The 14,665-nt window shown below is 37.5% G+C and overlaps 2 protein-coding genes across 4 annotated transcripts; one reads left to right on the top strand and one right to left on the bottom strand.

Annotated features, from left to right (window-relative positions):
* The first annotated feature begins 3,232 nt into the window (after positions 1 to 3,232).
* LOC122062606 (protein BOBBER 1-like) lies at positions 3,233 to 7,471 on the top strand. Its single transcript, XM_042626239.1, has 6 exons — positions 3,233 to 3,830; positions 5,685 to 5,857; positions 5,983 to 6,031; positions 6,303 to 6,469; positions 6,935 to 7,018; positions 7,142 to 7,471. The coding sequence occupies exons 1-6, from the start codon at positions 3,431 to 3,433 to the stop codon at positions 7,178 to 7,180; spliced, it is 912 nt and encodes a 303-aa protein (XP_042482173.1). The 5' UTR covers positions 3,233 to 3,430; the 3' UTR covers positions 7,181 to 7,471.
* A 2,216-nt stretch (positions 7,472 to 9,687) lies between these two features.
* Positions 9,688 to 14,389, bottom strand: LOC122062611. Of its 3 annotated transcripts, none has more exons than XM_042626255.1 (7): positions 14,232 to 14,389; positions 13,491 to 13,557; positions 13,347 to 13,405; positions 13,141 to 13,233; positions 12,881 to 13,020; positions 10,619 to 10,673; positions 9,688 to 10,196 (listed from the first exon to the last, which is right to left on the bottom strand). In XM_042626255.1, exons 2-7 carry the CDS (start codon positions 13,555 to 13,557, stop codon positions 10,035 to 10,037), a joined length of 576 nt encoding a protein of 191 aa, XP_042482189.1. In that variant the 5' UTR covers positions 14,232 to 14,389; the 3' UTR covers positions 9,688 to 10,034. The 3 variants fall into 3 exon arrangements, with proteins under 3 accessions (XP_042482189.1, XP_042482190.1, XP_042482191.1); XM_042626256.1 differs by having other exon boundaries at positions 9,688 to 10,193; XM_042626257.1 differs by lacking the exons at positions 9,688 to 10,196; positions 10,619 to 10,673 and adding an exon at positions 10,904 to 12,760.
* Between the last annotated feature and the right edge of the window lie 276 nt (positions 14,390 to 14,665).

Here is a 14,665-nt window from a genome sequence, read left to right as displayed (position 1 = left end):
ATCCTTCATCATCTCTCTCTCTCTCTCTCTCATAAAAGTCAGGGGTTGGTCTTTAAGATCGATATCCAATCTTTCCATATAAAAAGTTTGCATGGGGCAAGTGTAGTGGATTTCTAAAGATTTTGTTCACCATACATGATCCAGGATCCAGCTATGATAGAGGTGTTTCATTACAACCTTAGATTCTTGAATATTTATTTCCATCTATTTCCATTATAATGTTTCCATTTTCAGTTTAAAACGTTTGATACCTTAATAAGACCTAATTTATACAGCCCTTAAAACTTACTAAACTCTCTCTCTCTCTCTCTCTCTCTCTCTCCAAAGTGAATGGTGCTATTCGAGAAGGATCAAAGTCCTCTGTTTTTCTCATCCCTGTTTTTCTTTGTTTTGCTACCTACAGAATACGACACGTGGACAATTTTAAGATCAACGGTCAAGGTTGGGTGAGGATTATTACATCCGGTGCATTGGTCTTAAAGTTGTCCACGTGTCGTGTTCTGCAGGTAGCAAAACAAGGAAAAACAGGAATGAGAAAAACAGAGGATTATTTTCCATTCGAGAAACGTGGATACACCAGAGCTAAAATAGCGCTTTATATTATAAACTACCATATAAAATCTGGAAGTTTGAAATAGGTAGATCGATTAAAGGGTCAGTGTTTCACGGATCTGGGCTAAATTGAGTAAAAAACACAAGGGATAAACTGACGGGTTTGGGATCTCTCTCTCTCTCTCTCTCTCTCTCTCTCTCTCTCTCTCTCTCTCTCTAGATTAAACCCTTCCTTCCCCACCCTCAGTCACTGTATAAATTCACATATTGGAAAGAGAAAGAAAGGAAGAGGTGGTGAAATGGCCTTGTCAATTCCTAGATCATTGCTCTCGTGGCTGATATTGGCTGGCTTGTTCGCGGCACTGCTGGTAGAGAATGTGGCCGGCCAATGCCAGAGCTACAACAAAAAGGAGAACTGTGATGGTGTATTTGATGAATCCTATAGTTACAACAAGCCAGTTCAATCTGCTGTGTGTTGCAATGCGATCGTTCAAAGTGGTGAAACTTGCTGGATTAACTATTGTAAAGGAAAATATAGTGATGAGTGGGTAAAGAAGTCTTGGGAGAGTTGTTCTGCACATTAATATTTGATGGTGCAAGGATGTTGTCAAAAGGGTTTTGCTTAAGAAACACATTCTCTTGTTTCTAATAAGATTTTTCATTGAATTCAATAAAGGTTCCCTTAGGTTGGAGCCATTTTGTTCTATTATATTTTTTTTTCTTAAATTTTTGGATTTGTTTTTTTAATTATTTTCAGATTAAACTGGAATAGGTCTTTACAGTAAAGGTGATCATAGTATATTAAAGAGAAAAAGAAACATGTCTTCTTGGTGTAGAAAATGCCCGGACAAATGGCGCACAAAAAGATGGTGGTACCTTGCATGCTGAAAATGTTGTTCTGTATTCTTCAATTGTTCTAGAATGCTGGTGTTTCCTATGCCAACAAAATAGAGTTTTTTTGCCCAGTAAATATGGGACAAAATGTTCTGTTTTGGGAACGTTTTACACCAGAAACATAGGGGACATGTAATGACCACTATGCCCCAGGACGGACACACACCCCTATGTTAAAAAATCAACTCATTTTATAGATTTTTTCTTTTTCAAACTTACCACTGAGAAGGAGAATAATTTTCGTAACCATCCTCATTCTCAACATTCATTTAGGATTTAAAAATGTAAGAGAAATTTGAGAAACTAAAAAGCCAGAGAGAGAGAGAACTCAACTAAGCCTTATTCGATCCAATTATGCAGCTGGGCCATGTATATTTCACCATTAAACCCTATCAAAATCATATTTGTTAGTTGGGAATTATAATCCACTAAATATATTTTTTCATCAATTCTCCCCAAGGTTTTTTAACTTGAGTATTTTGGGGTAGGGTGGTAAAGGTTTTCTATACAGTCCTCTTACCAAGAAGCCTTCTAAATGGCCCTAAAAGTATAGGACATTGCAAATTAAATGGAGCCCAAATTTTGAGGATATCCATGTTCTCATTATCAAAAGTTTAAATCAATCTGAGTTCAAAAAAAAAAAAAAAAAAAAATTAATAAATAAATAAATAGAGTTTTGAAAATATAGACATACAGGGGATGTATACCAAGACATAGAAAATTATTAATTTAATTGGGTTTTAAAATGTGGCACACGACTAATTGAGACCACATCCTCTCCATTAAATGCTTAGTAATACCACATTGTTTTTCCTCTCCTCACCGTTCTCTTTCCTTTGCCATCTCTCTCTTCTCAGTTCCCTCTAAGAAATCCACATGGAACCAACCCAACGATGTTGGGTGGGAAAGTTCCACTTTCATTGTATTTTACTTTCTCTATTCTTCACCCCCCAAACACTTGAAACCCATTCTAACAAATTCCCCCACCATTCCCTCCCATCTTTGACTTGCCCGAATTACTAGGGCTGTGTGTAGGCAAGAGAAGAAAAGAAAAAAAAAAAAAAAAAAAAATACAATTTTTATATATATTTTTTTTTTGTGGTTTAAGAAATTATCTTTGTGCTTGGTATGTTCTGAATCAAGAGAATAATTTCTTTTTTAAATTTAAAATTCATCTTGAGAATAGTGAAATTTTCTTTTACTGTAAAAATAAAAAAAGTCAAAAACACAGAAAACGTAAGAAAATATAAAATTTTTCTTTCATTTTCTTGTAATGGTAACCAAACATACATACATACTTTTTTTTTTCTAATCATTTCATTTTATTTCTTTCCTAAATTCTTTTTTCATTTTATTTTTTTCTTTTCTTTTCTTTTCTTTTCTTGGCTACCCGCCAACTTGAGTTCAAAATACTCCCTTTTAAAAAAAGGAAAAGAGAAGAAGCACATTAGAATTGTGATTAAAATAGTTAATCCGAATCCATAATCCAACTCATACAGCTTAGGGAGCGTGCCATGGACTTTTGAGATTTTGAATCCGATTCCTCTCCATAGAGCCTAGGGAACGTGCGCAGGTCCTTCCAGTGTTAAGATCATTCTCAAGCATGATTTCAAGTGTTGGTGGTATGGTACCCGATCAATCTGAATCAGTTGACGGATACGCACTGATCCTCAACGATATCAATTGGTATCATATTGATAACAACTGAGACCGATACGAAACTAAATCCTTGCTCTATGAAAAGGAATCCAGGATCGGGCTCCTTTATAACGTTACGAACATGTACGGAACATCCAAAGACCAAGCCCAGGGCGCACAAAAGCAGTTCTCTTCCTCTCTTCTTTCCAGTCTTCTTTCCCTACTCTCTCGGCTCTTCACTCTACTGCTTCTGCTATCAATATCTTACACTCCAAGAAATCCCAAAATTCCTCACTCAGAGCTCTCACTAATCCCATAATCTCCAAATTCTCTGATTCTTTTCAACATGGCGACTATCTCCGACATTCAAGAAGAACCGGAACAGCATAATCCTTCAACCTCATCCCCTTTGGAATTCTCTTCTGGACCCTTCGACGAAATCTTGAATCCTATACTCAATCAAGAAGGACCTCTTGGGATTATAGAGACAGTGATGGACTTCGTTCGTCGGAAATCGGATTTACTCAAAGACGATTCAGTGGAGAAGAAGATTTCAGCCATTGTTTCTTCTTCCAAAGAAATAGATGCGCAGGAGAGGAAAAAGAAAGCTGCGGAGACAGGGATGGAAGATGCAAGAAATGCAGAGCAGCGGCTGAAAGAAGCAGAAATGAAGGCCAATTCTCGAGTAAAAGAACCCGAACATGTGAAGGTTGAGACCAATGCTAAGGAAAACGGAAATCGGCGAGGTAGTTTCGAGGCCATCAACCTATCCTATTCTTTCTGCATTATGAATATGTTGCAGTTAAACCCTAACCTGCACGCTTCTCTTTTATCGCTTGCAGTGTATTTTCTCTTCTCTGCATTGTTTAGAATGTTGATTAGGAAGTATATCTGCTATCTTTTGTTTATTTTGTTATTACTATTGTTACTGCGTTTTGTTTCTTTTTTGTACATTCTTGGAAATCTTTACTTGTTGAAAAAAGGAATAGCTGCAATTCATTGCCCTGATTTAGGTTTTGATCTTTGTCAAACAACTGAATTACAACACATATCTCTCTTTAAGTGCAACATGTAAGTATATTATCTTTTTTCTTTGTGTGTTGTAGATAAGCATAGTTAGGTTTTGCTTAACGGAAATTTTCGGTGTTATAAGAATTATGTTGATTATGGATCTAGTTAATTGGAATCCCATGTAATCAGCAAGGACCACCTTGCAACTAAAGCTTCTGATTGCTGTCCTTATACCATTGTTCTCACATGCTAGTTATAGACTAATATTGCCATTCCCTGTCCAATAAACATCTCTCAAAGAATTTACTATCACTTTTTTTGGGGGGGATGGGGGGTGAGGAGATAATTTTTCCCAATGTTGTTTGTTAAACACCCATTGCATACTTAGAGCATGAGACTTATGATGAGAAGTCTATGGTGATACTTTGATTATTGCTTATTGGTTCAAATACGCTTTCGCGCACAGGCCACAACTAGGGTGAAGTTGAGTTCCATATGTTACGTAATCAACAAGTCCTCTCAAACTCAAAACTGGTAATCACTAACATTGTTCTGTGTTCTAAATATCTGAAGGCCCAATGAGGAATAACAACCTGTGAAGGGACAAGTAGAGTGATGAGAGAATCAAAGAACAACTTATTGTGCTCTATCTTGGACTTGAAATTCTAATTTTTGGCTATAGTAGTTCCACACAATAAGCTAAAAATTTATTGGGATATTTCCTGTCTAATGCAGTGATGCTAGTTTTATAATTGAACTGATGTGCTTGAACCTAAACTGATGTATAAAGTTGTGTTAAATTTATGCATTTTATACTTTTTTCATTCTAACCTGAAGCTTATTTTTCAACACTTGATGAAAGAATAAATTAATCCTATAAAAAGCCACTTGTATGTTTTGTGCTCTTTCCTGCAGTCCATTGGTGTAGTATGAGTCACAAACCTCAAAATGCTATTTAGTTTTGAAATGACTTGGAGTTTCCATTCCTCTTGCTTTCGGGTTCCTACCTTACTTATTGTTATATGTTGACTATGGACTGATGTTGTTTGTACAAAGGGCTAGTTGAATTCTTAGATGTAATGTTGAGCTCAGAGCATTGTAGTATTTTGTGTAAAATTATCAATAATTGCATTAAGTTGTAACAAGATATTGAACTCTTGCAGAAGGTCGAGTAACCTTCCTTATATAACACAGCTTTTGATAAACTTTCAATGAACTGGGGTTCTGGAGCTGTGTAGACCTTCTTAAAACAAATGCATCTGCTGGTAGGTCATTGATTCAGTGGTCCATTGGGCTGAAAAAGGCTGGCTGTTTGACTTTCTAAACCTATTTGTATCTAATTTTATAACAACTGCTCTTTTAACTTAAGGCACAACGAAACTTCTAATTTCAAGTAACTATAAAGATTGAATTTGACTTGAACTATTCCATACAATTTAGATTGAACAGTCCATTGGAAGACAGGGTCTGTTCTCATCCACTGTGCTCCAGTGTTCTAAAAATAGAAGTTAGTGTGTCACATTCCTTTAACTGGTATTATTAAGGTGGCCAGAGTTTCTCATATTTTTGTTCTCGTAAATAATGAGCAGAGCCAAACAAGGGCAATGGTTTGGATTTGGAGAAGTACTCTTGGACACAAACCTTACAAGAGGTTACGGTTACTATTCCAGTTCCTCCAGGAACCAAATCACGATTTGTTGCTTGTAATATAAAGAAGAACCACCTGAATGTCGAACTTGAGGGTCAACCTCCCATAATAGATGTAAGTTTTTGTCATGTTTCTTTTATTATATTTGTGCTTGCATCTGTCAAATTTGGATTATATTTGTTGTGCCAAATTTTCTATATTTTTGTCCTTCTCTGACATTAATATTTAAATAATTACAGGGGGACCTTTACCAATCTGTTAAGGTTGACGAATGTTTTTGGAGTATAGGTATGTAACCAGTACAACACTGTATTATTTTTGAGGGATTAGTGAAGGGTGTTAGTTATTGATGCTTTATATTAACAATAAACTTCTTGTACCTGTTCTGTTGAAATGTTTATTAGTTTATGCAAGTAGTAAATTTTAAGCATACTTTAAGTAACACTTGTCTGACAGTTGATGACACATAAAATTTCTGACATATTTTGGGAACAATGTCGGTATTGTTATGGAGAAAAAATTATTTCAACAAACTAATCACGATTTAAACTTCCAACAGAGGATTCGAAGTATATTTCTGTCCTTTCGACGAAGCAAAATCAGATGGACTGGTGGAAGTGTTTGGTGAAGGGCGACCCTGAAATTGATACTAAGAAAGTGAAACCTGAGAGAAGCAAGTTCTCTGATCTGGACCCCGAAACCCGACAAACCGTGGAAAAGATGATGGTAATATTCTGGTACTTCATTTTTTTGAATTGTTCCATATGGTATTTTCGTTCTGTGATATTTTTGGATAATGCGGTAAAAAATTTAAATAAAAGCTATCTAGAGTGACAACATTAATTCTCACTTTGAATCTAATTTTAGTGCGGCTTAATTTTAGAACTCTTATATTGCAGTCTGTCTTTTGTCATAATTTTCTTTGGGAGAAAGAACCCCGGCCACTGGGGCAGGTACACGCCTAGACACAGTAGCGCGGATAGACCATGCTACCCATGCTAAAGGTGCTACCTAGCATGCTCCCATTGGCCTGCAGCATTGGTGTGTACCTTCGCCAGCAGGCAGGGTTCTTTCTCCCTTTTTCTTTTTTCTTGGATGGCATAAAATTGGTTGTAGTTCAACTTCTGCCTATATTATTGCTTTTATCTATTACATTTTTATTTGGTTACATGCTGTGGCATTGCCTTGCAGTTTGATCAGCATCAGAAATCCATGGGTCTTCCTACAAGCGATGAGATCCAGAAGCAAGAGATTCTCAAGAAATTCATGGCTGAGGTAAAGATAGATACCAAGCTTACGCATTTGAATTTTCAGCCTCGCAGAGTCGCAGGGTTTAATTTTTGTTTCATTTCCTGTTGTTAACGCAGTTCTTATTTCCTTTGGTCTTTGATCATGCAGCATCCAGATATGGACTTCTCAAGAGCAAAGATATCATAGATCTCTTGATACATAAACTTTTTTGGTCTAAGGGACTTGTAAAATGACGAGTTTGAAATGAGGAAAAACAAATACTAAAAGGGAAAGTAATAGTAGCTTCTTCTGGACCAAGTCCTTTATAAATGATGCATTCAAAGTGCTCTGTTTAGAGAAAGCTGCAAAATAATATGGCATGCCATAGAGATTCTGGTTCTTGGTTGTAAACAAGGCAAATACACTAGTATATTCCCATGTACTACCGTTATCATTCATGAGGTCATACACATTCTAAAATAAGGAACCTTCATGTAAGACTCAATGGATGGTATCCAATGTTCATTTCAAATTTTGATGCCTAGAACCTAATGATCAGCATCCTTTTTTTCTCAAGATAGGTAAAATTCTTTCCAGGCTCTTCCATGTCCAGGAAGAAGTTTTGTTCTTTTTTTTCCTCAAAAGGTTCAGGTGGCAGTAAAAATTGTAGTGTGTTGCCATATAATATCTAGGGATAATTCCTATGGGTAAATCATAAAGCAATTACAAATGCTAAAAGGTGTTTTGATTAAAGGTGATATAATTTACCTAAATTTAATTTTTGGAAAAAAAAAATCCTTTCTACTTCCTATTAGATAAAACTCATAATTATTCATTGGAAGAAAAAATGTTGCCTGGTCGCCCGCCAATAAGAATACCCGAGCATTTCCAAGAATTCTTGTTATACATTTGTTCCAAACCTCAACCCTAATTTTGTTGGTTTGACCAGCACATCAGCCAACATTGTTCACATCAGCACCTCCCACATTCTCTCTTAAGCTTCTTGCTTGGAATAGCTATCGACTCTACTAGTATTTAAACGTACACATCAGCCAACATTGTTCATGCGTTGCCCAGATCGATTGACAACACTGGGCAACCGATCCTCCACTAGATCCTAGTAGATCTGAGATCTTGCCCAAATAAAGTGGGATGAAGCACCTGTTTCAAACCGAGTATAGAAATGAAGGTTGGGATTTCGCTTCGTTTTTATTTGGTGTCTTGCATCCGGACACAAGGGATGAAATCAGAACCTATCCTGGTTGCCCTATTGTCGCTCATATATACTTGACCCTGTTATACAAACTGGGTAGGAGCCTCATTCAAATAAAGTTTAAATGGCATTGGCATTTGGGGTGGAACTGGAAACAATTAATACTGATTCTGATGTATCTGACTAAAATAGCCTGAATCAGTGGTGGATCAGTCAACTGACTCTTGGACCTCTTGGGCAGTAATATACCAATGCTTGAGCATTAGATTGAATATTAAGCATTGAGCATTAGATTGAATATTAACAGGAAGGTTAGAATCTATTTAGATAAAAGAGGAAATTTCACTCCCCTCCCTTGAATTTTCATGTATTACGCATCCTTTTCGTGTGAAGTTTATAATTACAAATTTTTTTCTCTTAAGTTGTAGATTCTATCAATCCTATCCTAGCCGTGAGTGAGAAACCATTAAGTGAGGAATCATCCGTTACAAAATTGCTTTAAACCCTAAAATATCCTTGATCCAATGGAGATGACCTATTTGCCCTCAACCCTTATTCTCATCTTCTTCTTTGAGAAACCCTTAACCAATTGGGAGAGTTGGGGTTTTTAGACTTACGATTTATGATTATGAAATCTGAAATCGGAGAGAATTAGGGTTTCGGCAATCGATTCCGCATCGCCATGGTTAAAGTCTCATCTTCTTCTTTGAGAAACCATTAACCGATTGAGAGTTAGGGTTTTGGCAATCAATTCCACGTCGCCATTGTTGAGAGTTAGGGTTTTGGCAATCAATTCCACGTCGCCATTGTTGAAGTTTCAAAGAGCGGAAGTGAAATTTCCTGATATATAGCATTTAGTGTAGGTCACTTCACCCCCTCACGACTCCCGCCACGAACTCTTAAGAGCGGAAGCAGCATCCGAGGCGCAACCGTACCTGCGACATTCCGAGACAATTGGGTACCGTGGGGTTGGGAAGAGAAGATCCTCTAAGGAGACAGAGAGCTTGAAGAAACGACCAATTCCATCTATTTCCCAATAAATGCAATTCTTTGAATTCTTCAAATATTGTTTTTCTCATACTGCGTTAACTCTCCTTAATTACCCAGGAAATTTGAGCTAAGAAAAGAAGATCTACTCTTTCATAAACAAACAAGTGATGAAGTGTAGATCGATGACCTCCGTCGCCGGAAATCAGTGGTTCTTGGGTGGTTTTTTCTGTTGTCGCAAAAGATGCCACTATTAATGGCAATTATTTCGAACAGAAAAGGAGAGGTATGGCCAATTGGCGTTCAAATGATTTTTTGCCATTCCTCCTTTGATACCAAACTGAGCTCAAAATGCACGCCGAGTAGGTAGACTCATCCCACAAAGATCCCACTTACCAGGAAACAGCATACTGCCTCATTGTTTCATGGCTAAGCAAACAATAAGTCAACTGAAAAACGAGCTACAGATGCCTCTGATTCGTAATTATGCCAGCAGTTAAGATACAAGAAAAAGTTGAAATCGCAAAATATAAAATGTGAATTAGCTGCTAAATGGTCACCACTCACCACTGAATTTAACTACCATCCCAATACAAACTAGATGAGAAACAAAATAATCCAAATCTCAGATCGAAAAATTCACAGAAGATATCTACAAGTTTCCATATTGGAGAGTCAGGTTAATGAAGAGAAAGTACTGAAGGAAGCAAAACAAAGAATGGCCTGTTTCCTCCTGGTAATCACAGACTTGGGTGCTAGAGATATATCCACTACTTTGCACCACATGGCTGGCTGGGGTAGACGGTTTTTAACACCCATATGCTAACGCATCTCCTTGCACAATGATCAACATAGGTCTAGTTAGTTGGAATAACTGTTAAATCGATCCCTTTTCCGCTGGTGTTGCTGGAATCGACCCCTTCTCATCTGATGAGATGATGCCTTCATCCTCTGTTCCTTCATGTTTGCAAACAAAGAGTCTAATGTCTGAGGCCTCAGTTTAGGAACAACCTTGGCCTGCTGCTGCACGCCACATAAATAACCATTATTTGCTTCATACTTTTATCTTCCAATTTCATCACTTCATTAACATCAAGGAAGAGGGGTTGGACCGCCACCCCGGGGGACCGGGTTGGGGGGGTTGTGGTAGGGAGAGAGGTGTCTATACGATTGGGTAAAGACACCGAAAAATTTACAACTCTATCAGCCTTGAAATAGATTTACTCTCATAGACCTATTACCAAGCATGTTGCCGAAATTCTTAGCATTTGCATGTATACAAATTTAAAAATTCAAACTTCTCTAGAACTTCGAATATGGATGGCATATTAAACATTTTACGTGGGGGAAAATGGCAAATTTCTTGTTATCAAGTAAACACATATAATACAGATAAAGCTAACAAGGTATGAACCCTGTTTAATGCAGGGTTAGTGTAAATATACCTTCCCAAAAAATCCTCCCCGAGAAAACCTCCTCTGAGCTGGTGGGGCTCCAATCCTGCACCAAAAAGTAGAGTACACTTGAAAACACAGGTCAACAGAAAAATATTTTGGTGGATCAGGTGAGTATAGTGGGGCTCCAATCCTGCACCAAAAAGTAGAGTACACTTGAAAACACATGTCAACAGAAAAATATTTTGGTGGATCAGGTGAGTATAGTGGGGCTCCAATCCTGCACCAAAAAGTAGAGTACACTTGAAAAAACAGGTCAACAGAAAAATATTTTGGTGGATCAGGTGAGTATAGAGCGTCTGCTATTAGAAATCCCAACTGCATCGGGGTACAGGGTGGGCTTACCTTGGGGGCACCCTACTGCTTTTAATACTAACAAAAAGACTAGACAAACCAGCATTTAGAAATGATGATAGATAGAGAACTGAAGATTCGCCTCCCCCACGAAGTTTTTCATCCAATACAATGAAGGAGCTCCCATAAACTACAATTAGAGATCTCTCATACAGGGGTATCTCACTCCAGTCAAAGAAACATTGAGATATTCAGCTCCAAGAAACTTCAGACACATAAGCTGCATTGGACCAGAAGCACTAACAACCAATGCCGTACTTCCTCGACAGTCCAATAAACAGGCGACTTTCTTCTGAGCAATCCCCATTTACAGCTCTACACCATCAAATATCAAAAGGAAATCCAATAGAACATAAGGCTTCAGCAAGGCATAATAGCTGAAAACGGTCCTCCATCAACAAAGAAAGTACCTTGGGTACATTTCTATCAAAAAAGGTTGCTACTCACTCGTACGTCATTATAAATATTACGGAATCGGTACTCTACCAAAGTCACACTCCCACCAGGAATTCAAGTTCTTCCGCTCAATATTACCCACATCACTATTCCTGTTTATTTCAAGTACAAGATGCTTCCTTTACACAGGGACTGCAAAACTGAACGTCCCACGTTCAAATCACACCATTTAAGAGAAAATAATCGACATTATCATCTACAAGTCACAAACTCCCAAGTTGTTTCTTTAGTGTGCTAAACATCACAAACCCCAGCATAACAATAAGGTTCTTGTGGGCAAACAAAGCTGCAGTAGTCTTGAAGCACATTCCAAGGGAAATGAGAAAAACTTGCTAACTGTCAAGCAAGTTCCTAGAGCAACCAAATTACTGTACAATCACAAAAACAAACACTTGACAATGATGGATGAGCATCCTGAGCAAAATAACTCCCAGATGCATAGAAAGAGCCAGAAATTAATCAATGAAAGAGATATAGAAGCTAGAATGGCTTTACTGAGGAAAGATGATTGGGAAAATTTGGCTGCCCCAAGAAGAATGATTGAAATGGAGGTTCATCAAATCTTGACTGTTTATATAAGAAAAAGCAGGTTTCTCATATGAGGATTCTACACAAACATGACACCTGCCATAGATCCATGAGAATAACCCTTCAAAGAACAAAGATTCATAACACAAACCAACATAGTTCCCCTTGACGTCAACCATGAGTAACCTCAAAGAAAATCACAACTCAGTTGAACATGGCAGAAGACGAAGTGGATTAATCATCATAATTTGTAGAGAGCAGCCTAGCATTCATAAAAATTTATTTTCGTCCCCTACATTTTCCTCAAGCCTCCAAAACCACTTTGTGATGCATCTATTCTCCACATTTGATAGCATCTCTGACCACCACAACAACAATCCATCATTTCTAAATCCAGCCCAAGCAACATTCTCCAATCTCATGGAGAGTAGGTTAACCTGCACTAAATGCAACATTCACTTTTCAAGCTAAAGATTCACTCTCAACATTCTCCAATCTCATGGAGAGTAGGTTAACCTGCACTAAATGCAACATTCACTTTTCAAGCTAAAGATTCACTCTCCGCAACACAAGTGAAGAGATGCATGTATTCAGACTCCACAAGAACTGGGAAAGCCAATATTTGAAACTACAATTCTTGTGATAATATGCCCTTCTTAAAATTCCTCCTTTCCCAAAACCAACAAAACATTGAAGAAGTATGTAATGACTCAACAGCTCCATCAGTACAAGCCATGTATACAACTCGAAGCAAATGGACAAATATCTCATCAATGATAAGGAACCATGATTTACCTGCAAACAGGTAGGAAACATATTCCTCAATATCAAAATATTGAAGGTATATATTACTGAATATCAATAAATATTTGATATTTCAAGCATAAAATAATAAATTAAGGACTCTGGGAGTACCTTGGCTGATTCCAATTAACCATCCTACCATAACCAATAGCTCTGGCACGAACAGGGGCAGCTGCAGCTTTCCTGGCAGCCTCAGTGGCCAGAGGAAACTGATTCCCTTGGAACTTTGACCTTCTCTCAGCAAGAACCCCCTGCAAGCAGAATAACAAATATACCAAGATTAATAAATTTTTCCCATGAACAGGGGAGTAACAAAGTTTAAATAGATCTATTTAAGATTTGAAAACATGAAGTCCATCCATTTGGAGTACCTGTCTAACAGAAGATCTGGAATCCATAAAACGACGCAGTTTTGACACATTCCCTTTGTTAGAGCCAGCATTCAAGAATTTTTGGCTTTTGTTCTGCAGAATATATTCCCCATCTGTAAGATATTATGCAAAGAAAACAAATCTGTAGAAAAATAAAATAACATATTATAATGAGATAAATTTCCAGAAAAAAAAAAGCTACTTACTGATGCCCTCTGCTTTATAGCCATGAAATTAGATTTCTTGGACATCTTGATGATATCATCTGCATCCATGAAAACACAAATGGTCACGGAACCACATAAACTATTATCGTAAGAAAATAAAATCTCATACAGAAACCAACATACCTAAGGTCATGTTCATTTTCTTCTCCGTACGAGCAATTGCTTTGCTAGTCATCGGTTTTGTGGCCATCTGAAAAACAACCAAAATTTAAATAACAAATTTCCAATATAAAACCAGATATGTAGAATAATGGGCACAGAGGTGACACAGAAGAGTTCTTACGGAGCTAATACAACGAGAAGAAAAAAAGGGAAATTTCAGAAAGAACAGGCAAAGAAAAGCAAGAGATGAGTCGTTCCAAATCCGACAACAGCCCCAAGTTGCATAAATTTGAGAAAGAACATGAAAAGAAACTCAAAATAAATAACTTCAAAAAAAAAAATAACTTGAATAGAAATTAAGCTAGAGATGAGAAGGCGTAAGCCAAGTCACCCGCCAAGTCAGCCAGAAGAAATTAAGAACACCACCAAGCACTTTCTCTCTAGATAATGAACAAGAATATCAAAATTCAGTGCGCAACAGATGAACAAAACCATCAGGAAATTACTTGAAGAAACCCACAAACATGTAGCAAGCCAAATCTTTTCATCAATTAACTAACGCATACAGAATCAAAGTTGCCAACGTTTATAGGAAATTCACCATGAAACCCTAACAACACACCAATAACACTGAGAGATGAAAACCTAGTATTTTCTCACCAAAACAGAGACCAGAACCATATAAACAAGAAGGATTTTTCTGAAAGAAAGAATGATCAGATGAAGATAAAACACATTAAAGAACAGAAGAAGAAGACTTACATCTTTCTGAAAATAATTCGAAAATCTGCAGGAACCACGAACTCTTCTCTGAAATAAGGGTTTGTTAGTTAGGGTTTCACCTTTGGAGGAGCGAAGAAGAAAGAAAGTGTTCACGAAACGCGTAAGGCGTAAGCAACCGTTTCGCTCTACTTATGGTAACGTATCAAGTGTCAGGGGTATCTAATTGAGTTTTAGAAACCGGCCCGACCGGATCTTGTTAGGTTTGGCTGGCCAAAGTTTGGAACAAATCGATTGGTTCTAATGGATGCAATCGAAAGCCAACCATCCCCTTTTCTTTTTAGACATTCCCCATAAAGGTCCATACGCCAACTAGGATGACAAGGCAAAGGCAACCACGTGGCATCCCAACTCAAGAAAAAGTCACCAACGAAAAGGAGGGGGACTCCAACTCGAGACATGTCATGGCGGTAGCT

This window comes from Macadamia integrifolia, unplaced genomic scaffold, assembly GCF_013358625.1.
Source record: "Macadamia integrifolia cultivar HAES 741 unplaced genomic scaffold, SCU_Mint_v3 scaffold108, whole genome shotgun sequence".
In the NCBI taxonomy this organism is placed as follows: domain Eukaryota; kingdom Viridiplantae; phylum Streptophyta; class Magnoliopsida; order Proteales; family Proteaceae; genus Macadamia; species Macadamia integrifolia.
The sequence above is the reverse complement of the archived record's forward strand: the minus strand, read 5'-3'. Positions and strand labels throughout refer to the sequence as shown.

Coding starts and splice junctions, on each gene's coding strand:
- LOC122062606 (XM_042626239.1), top strand. CDS start 3,431: ATGGCGACTATCTCCGACATTCAAGAAGAACCGGAACAGCATAATCCT. Junction 5,858..5,982: donor GTCAACCTCCCATAATAGAT/GTAAGTTTTTGT, acceptor AAATAATTACAG/GGGGACCTTTACCAATCTGT. Junction 6,032..6,302: donor CGAATGTTTTTGGAGTATAG/GTATGTAACCAG, acceptor AACTTCCAACAG/AGGATTCGAAGTATATTTCT.
- LOC122062611 (XM_042626255.1), bottom strand. CDS start 13,557: ATGGCCACAAAACCGATGACTAGCAAAGCAATTGCTCGTACGGAGAAG. Junction 10,674..12,880: donor GTTAATTGGAATCAGCCAAG/GTACTCCCAGAG, acceptor TTTTTGGTGCAG/GATTGGAGCCCCACCAGCTC. Junction 10,197..10,618: donor GGGGAGGATTTTTTGGGAAG/GTATATTTACAC, acceptor TGTGGCGTGCAG/CAGCAGGCCAAGGTTGTTCC.